Below are 6,000 nucleotides of genomic sequence, written 5' to 3'. Positions count from 1 at the left end.
AAATAGCTGAAAGCTGCAATACTTGGCAAACTTCGACACTTTTTTAACAAGTTCTATTTTTGGATCAAGCTGTGGACTTCAAAATAAGTGTTTTATCATTATTTGAAAAGAAAAATTACCCACAAATAGAAGCTGTCTTCAGGTTCTCCATAGAGCTAGGCAAACAGCCTGGAAAATGAATTTCCCAACCTGTTCCCCTTTACTGTATGGCTATTTGACTTTTGAAGCGAATCATTTTGCTTGATCAAAAGGGATGAAGGAAAAGCCCCATCATAACAACCTCCTGCTGCAGGAGGCTACTTTGACCTTTAATACTTTGATCTACTATTATCTGAGAGAGAACTACTGGATTTAAGGGTATGAACAGCTTTAAATTTGTGACCAGTCCCAATACAATGAAGGTGGTGGCCCTTTGCAAGAGGGAGTTTGAAATCTCAAGGGTGCTTTTCATGATGTATGCTTAACCAACACGTCAGTTTTAGAACAGCTCACCCCAGAACAGTAAGCTAACTGCCTTGTCAGAATAGGCCAAAAATAATGTTTTATGGACCATACCTAAATTATAGGAGTGTGTGTGATGCTTTAAAAATATGACAGGTGGACATTAAAGAAAAAAGAAGTGTGGTGCTACTTTGGAACAGTCTTCAAGCTTTAAAATATCAAACAGAATCCTTCCACAAGCAGAAGAAAACGTAATACAAATATTAAAAGTTACACTGAACTATACTATAGCCACAAGATTTTTTTTTGACCTTTGTCAAAGTCAAATTCAAGGTAACACTGTCACACGAGGCCTCTTCCAAAAAAGTGCATCTTTAACTGGAATATAGGATTTTCTTGTTTGAAAAATGTTATTTAAAAATTACAGTCACAGCATCCCTCCATCTTACACTAGTCCTGTGATGAAACACTGGCGAATCAGGGGGAAAAAGAAAACGGGGGAAAAAAGCGTGAACTCCACAACAGCAAACTAGGGGGGGAAAAGTTTATCTAGGCCAGATCTCAGACTGGTAGAATATGGAATTAACAGCAACAGGAAACAAAACAAAAAAAATCACATATGTATTGTTTCCAATTAGCACAGCCTTTTGCACTGATAAGTCAGCTGTTAAGTTTTGGCTCACTGGCTGGAGATCAAGTCCCCTAACTTTGTCTGTCCATCAAGGACATGGCATGCTTGCTGTGCCCAATCACAATTCTGAATAGCAGTAAGTTATTCTAGCTTGCTTAAAACCCAGTTACAGACTTTCAAGCTTTAAACATCAAAGTATTAAAACTGCTGATTTTCCTGGGCAGGGGGGAGGTGAAACAAAGGGTAAAGTTGCACAGAAGAGGATGGTAGCTTCCATCTAATGAGGGAACTGTGCAAGTTCTATCTCCTTACCTGACAGTGCTGCAGACACAAGCTTCAGTGGCACTTTTGTGTTATATAAACAGACCATAAAAAGTGATGCCTTATTTATTGAAGCAAAATTGTAACAAGTGGGCGAGTGTCTATTTCCTTTATTTGTGGCTCTGCATTGTAATGATTACAGGTTAAAGTTGATTTTTCATGAACTGTACAAGCAATAAAAGGTGGCCAGCTAATGCTTTACATTGTTTCACACAAAGCAAATACAGAAATCTAATTACCTAATTTTCTATTTTAAAAAATGTCTATAGGCACAACGCATAAGAGAATGCTGAGGGGAGAGAGAGGGGGGAAAAAAGGAAGAGGTATGCATAAATAAAGAAGTATTTCTTACATCAAAAACATCCAAGAATCAAAGTCTGCAGAAGCGTGGTTAATCAATACTGCAGTACTGGTTTCATCAGTATAAAAGTGAAAGAGTTTTAGTTCTGTAATAAAAATTTTTATTTGGGGGGAAAACATGGGAGGAAGAAGGGCAAACTTTAAAACAGCAGCCAGTATAAGGGAAGGTGAACAGGCACATTGGAACTGTGGGAACATGTAAATTGACCACTGTCAAACCAGTGTAAGTTTCTTGGTTTCTCATGGAAAACATTTATCAACTTATTTTCCTCCCAAAACATAAGTCCAACAGTGTCTTCAATACTTTGACTGTTGGTGATTTTCACAATAGGAATAGTGAGTTTATTCCAGCCTGCCCATTGTTTAAAAATTTTCTAGATGATTTCAAATACTTTCTTCAGCTCTACAATAAGCTGCCAATCAGATTTCTGCATTTCATCTCTAAACCAGTCCTTCAGAGCATCAATGGACTGACGACTGATCTACAACACACAACAAAAGAGATGTTAGAAACGTGTACTAATGACATTGTTCTACCTACCACATGGGCTAGTGGATAAGGCATGTTGGGAAACCAGGGTTCTCATTCCAGTTTTGCTACTGGCCTGCCCTGTCTAGACAGTTACTTTAACTATCTGGTTTCCCTTCTCTTCCATTATTTTGTCAATACTAAAACTCCTCCAGCTACAGATCAACTTTGTAGTGTGCAGCACAGAAGTTAAGACAGAAAGATCATGTTGATCCAGCTCTCTAGAGTCAAACTTACAAGCCCCACAATAAATTTACCAAGCTCCATCCTAAAACTAATTAATTAGATTTCTACTCTTTGGTAGCAAGAAACACAACCCTGTTGTAAATCACTTTTAAAATTTGAAAGAATCTATACTGTTGTGGTTGCACGCATTAGGAAGGGATTTAGCTCACAACAAGCTCCCTGGCCCAGGTGCCTATGATTTAGAGAAGCAAAGATCAGCTATTATTAAAGTTGCCAATCCTCCAGTATTGCCCTCGAGTCTCCGGTAATTAGATACAAGTCTCCAGGAGACTGCTGAGAGTTACCCAGGAGATAAATGATAGGGCATTCATTAAAGTAAATATTAAATGCTGACTGATTTATACAGTAGTCCAGTGGGTTTTTAAAATGTAATAGTAATGTGCATTTGCCTTCCTGATGTGAAGTCTACGCACCGTAATTAATGTCATTACATCATATGATGAAACCTCCTGGAACAGATTCAGAGTTGGCAACCCTAACTGTTATCCAGACATCCTAAAGCAGACGCACACTAATGCACTAGGTGCTGCAGGACTGCAAAATCTAGATACATTTCAGTTCTGTTTCAAGTGCTAAGCAGACAAAGGCAAACGAGCGATACACCATGTTAAAGGAAGAGGGTGACCTGAGACACAGTCCTTCGTTCTTAACATATTTGCTATTTTCCCTGTCACACACAAGAATGATGCACAACATATCTGACTGTAGCATTTCAATCCACTGGTGATGAAAGCTGGTGCTCTTAGTAGTGTTCCCGCAAGAGTTTTGTGCTAGTGAGAAACTAGGCTACAGAAAAGAGTCATCACTAGAATAAGGGAATGATGCTGAAAGTTATTATCCAGTACACAATTCTTCAGGCTTTCATGTTGCACTTGAAGCCATGTTACTAAGAGGCCACCAGCCTTTTTACAAAGGGTGCTTGTCTCTAGGGCTTCTTACCTTACTAACAAGGATATCTGTTGCTTCAAAGTGTCGTCCATACATTTTAGGTGATTCACCAGGAATAGGTTCTATTTTAACGCAGACTTCTTGGCCCTTTTTTGCAACATCCACAGGTTTATGATTTATTTCTATACTTGTAACTATTCCAATTTCCACAAACTGCAATGCAACAGAAGTTATGATAAAATTAAATTTCATGCAGCCTGTTGGCTTCTTTGTTGTTTACAGCAGCTGCTTTAGTGAGCTCAAACAGTAAGGTACATTTTAAAACAAGGAGAGTTTATTTCCACTTGCTTCCAAGGACTCATTTTTTTATCTTTACAACTTGGTGTCGCACTGCAGGCACTGTGAAAGCAATAGGTTGGATTAGGAAACTTAATAACGCAAGCTGTCTAAATCCGTCATTTAGCCCACATCTCTGCTACAAACACAACACATTGCCCAAACTGTACGTCAAGGATAGTAGATCATCAGGGAAGAAGCCCTGTTGAGCAGCTCCTCAGTCTCCCACAGAGATTCTGTGCTGTTGAAAGTGCAGGCTTAAACACTGGGTTTAGCTGGCACAGTATACATTCTCACCTCCTTCATGAGACCAAAACTCATGTAGAAAAATGAACTATTACTCACATTTTTGCTAGGGACGCACATGGGAGTCCCCTGTTTCACTTGGCCAGCTTCCACAAGTACGCCCATCACTATTGGGTCACGGGAATTGAAAATAAACTGAGGGAGTATTTTCATCTTACAAGGAAATACTGCTATATGCCTAAGACGACAAGGAAAAGCCATTTAGAAATATATGCTGAAACATTTAGCATGTGCACATACCCACAAACTTGAGAAACCTTTATCACTTTGGAAGAGTATTCACTGAATAAGACACTGCTGGAACACGGATCCTTTCTGGGCTGACTTAACCACAATACCAGGTACTCCAAAATAGCAGAGTTACTATTCAAAGCAGGTTACAAATGAAAAAAGTTTGCATGACATGAAGACCAAACACAAGTAAAGTACTTACAGGGATATTCTACCCTTAAAAAGAACTCAAGTAACATTACAAGGATCCTTTGCCTAACTGGTGAGAACGATTTTTATTTGAAAATCAAGCAGCCATCTTTTTAACTAGCAAACTCAATTTGGGAGCTGAGAGTCAAGCTGTATTCTTTCTTGCTTACAAAACACTAATACTATGGCTTCTGCTGGTTAAATGCTGGCCCCAGTTCTTTTCTGGCAATCTTTTGATGGTGCCATATTTGCATAGCCAAATCATAAATCAATCCTGTGAATTCGAATTTAATTTCTGCAAACGTGTAAGAACAGAACCCAAGTAACACCCTCTGCTGGCCCTCCAAGAAGTAGTTACAATTTACTTTAGTTGCTTAAAGCAGAAAGCAGCCCACAGACTCAGGGCAGACCTGGATCCGTATTCTATTATAATCAGATCAATTTTTTAAATATTATTTTGAAACTCAAGTCCTATTAAATCTAAAGCTTGAAAGGACTAACATTTTGCAAAGACCCCAATAAAAAGCACATACCCTACAGCTCCATCACAGAAACAAAAGCATGCATTTGACTGCATGATTTTCATTTCATAAGGCAATAAAACAGTAAAGAAGATGCTACATCAATTTAGAAGAATCCAAGAGGACAGTGCTCACTTACTTGAATTCTTCCTGTTTCTGTTTTTTGTAGTCTTGCCTGTATTTTGTAAAGGCATCAAATAAGTGATAAATTATTTCTGCACTAAAAATTCTAACTCCTAAGCTATCAGCCATTTCTTGAGCGTCCCGTTCAATCCTCACATCGAATGCCAGAATTACAGCATATCTGCAAGTTAAAAAAAAAAAATGAAGTCATGAGAAATATATTGTGTGGTAGACTGTAAATCAGCTGGGAAGGAAGGAACCTTTTTAGTAGCTTCAATACATTGTCTTGCCATGTGAACAACAATTACTTACTGGGGGTCATGCTCCAACATAACTGATGCCTTCATTACATCCTTTTTGTGGACAGGACCTATATTAATTCCAGCATACTGTTGAGGAAAAAGCAATCAATGACTAATCCTGTTCTCTTCAGTTAGCTTATGCAGTCATGACAATACAGAATAATAATGTCAAATGGGACACGAAGTACTTACTGGCACTTCTGACGTTTTAAGAAATTCAAGTAATGCTTCCAAAGAACCCAAAGTAGAGGCCTGGACATAAACTCCTTTCTCTTCTAACTTGATAGCATTTAATGTTTGCTTCAGTTCATGTATTAATTCATCCTTTAAAAAGAAAAGCACATGTTAGCAATCTTATCATGCTACTAGAGCAGGGATGGGGAATCCCCAGGGATGCGGTCAGCCTGGGACTCTGTTTCCAAGGTGCCCCTGCCCACACGGCTTGTTCTGGTCTCCATGGAGACCCCAGCCTCAGCCACGCTGGCAGCGCACACAGCAGAGCAGCGCAGGGGGCTGCTCTGGAGCAGCTGGTATCTTGCGGGGGGAGGATAAGAGGGGGACAGCTTGCTCCGGAGC

The 6,000-nt window shown here is 39.2% G+C and overlaps 1 protein-coding gene across 3 annotated transcripts in view; it reads right to left on the bottom strand.

Moving 5' to 3' along the window:
- Positions 1–1,488: 1,488 nt before the first annotated feature.
- EIF5B (eukaryotic translation initiation factor 5B) overlaps positions 1,489–6,000 on the bottom strand; it is a 39,908-nt gene continuing 35,396 nt past the window's right edge. For 2 of the 3 annotated variants that reach the window (XM_019529489.1, XM_019529490.1), the window contains exons 19-24: positions 5,617–5,748; positions 5,435–5,511; positions 5,139–5,303; positions 4,098–4,236; positions 3,468–3,629; positions 1,489–2,235 (exon numbers count right to left, since the gene is read on the bottom strand). In XM_019529489.1, the coding sequence (XP_019385034.1) occupies positions 2,128–2,235; positions 3,468–3,629; positions 4,098–4,236; positions 5,139–5,303; positions 5,435–5,511; positions 5,617–5,748 (783 nt within the window). In that variant the 3' untranslated portion in view covers positions 1,489–2,127. Of the gene's footprint in view, positions 2,236–3,467; positions 3,630–4,097; positions 4,237–5,138; positions 5,304–5,434; positions 5,512–5,616; positions 5,749–6,000 lie in introns of those variants that run through there. The other variant, XM_019529491.1, reaches the window with a different exon arrangement.

Source organism: Crocodylus porosus, unplaced genomic scaffold (assembly GCF_001723895.1).
Source record: "Crocodylus porosus isolate Cpor-Errol unplaced genomic scaffold, CroPor_comp1, whole genome shotgun sequence".
NCBI classification, from domain to species: domain Eukaryota; kingdom Metazoa; phylum Chordata; order Crocodylia; family Crocodylidae; genus Crocodylus; species Crocodylus porosus.
This window is presented reverse-complemented; position numbering and strand designations above follow the sequence as displayed.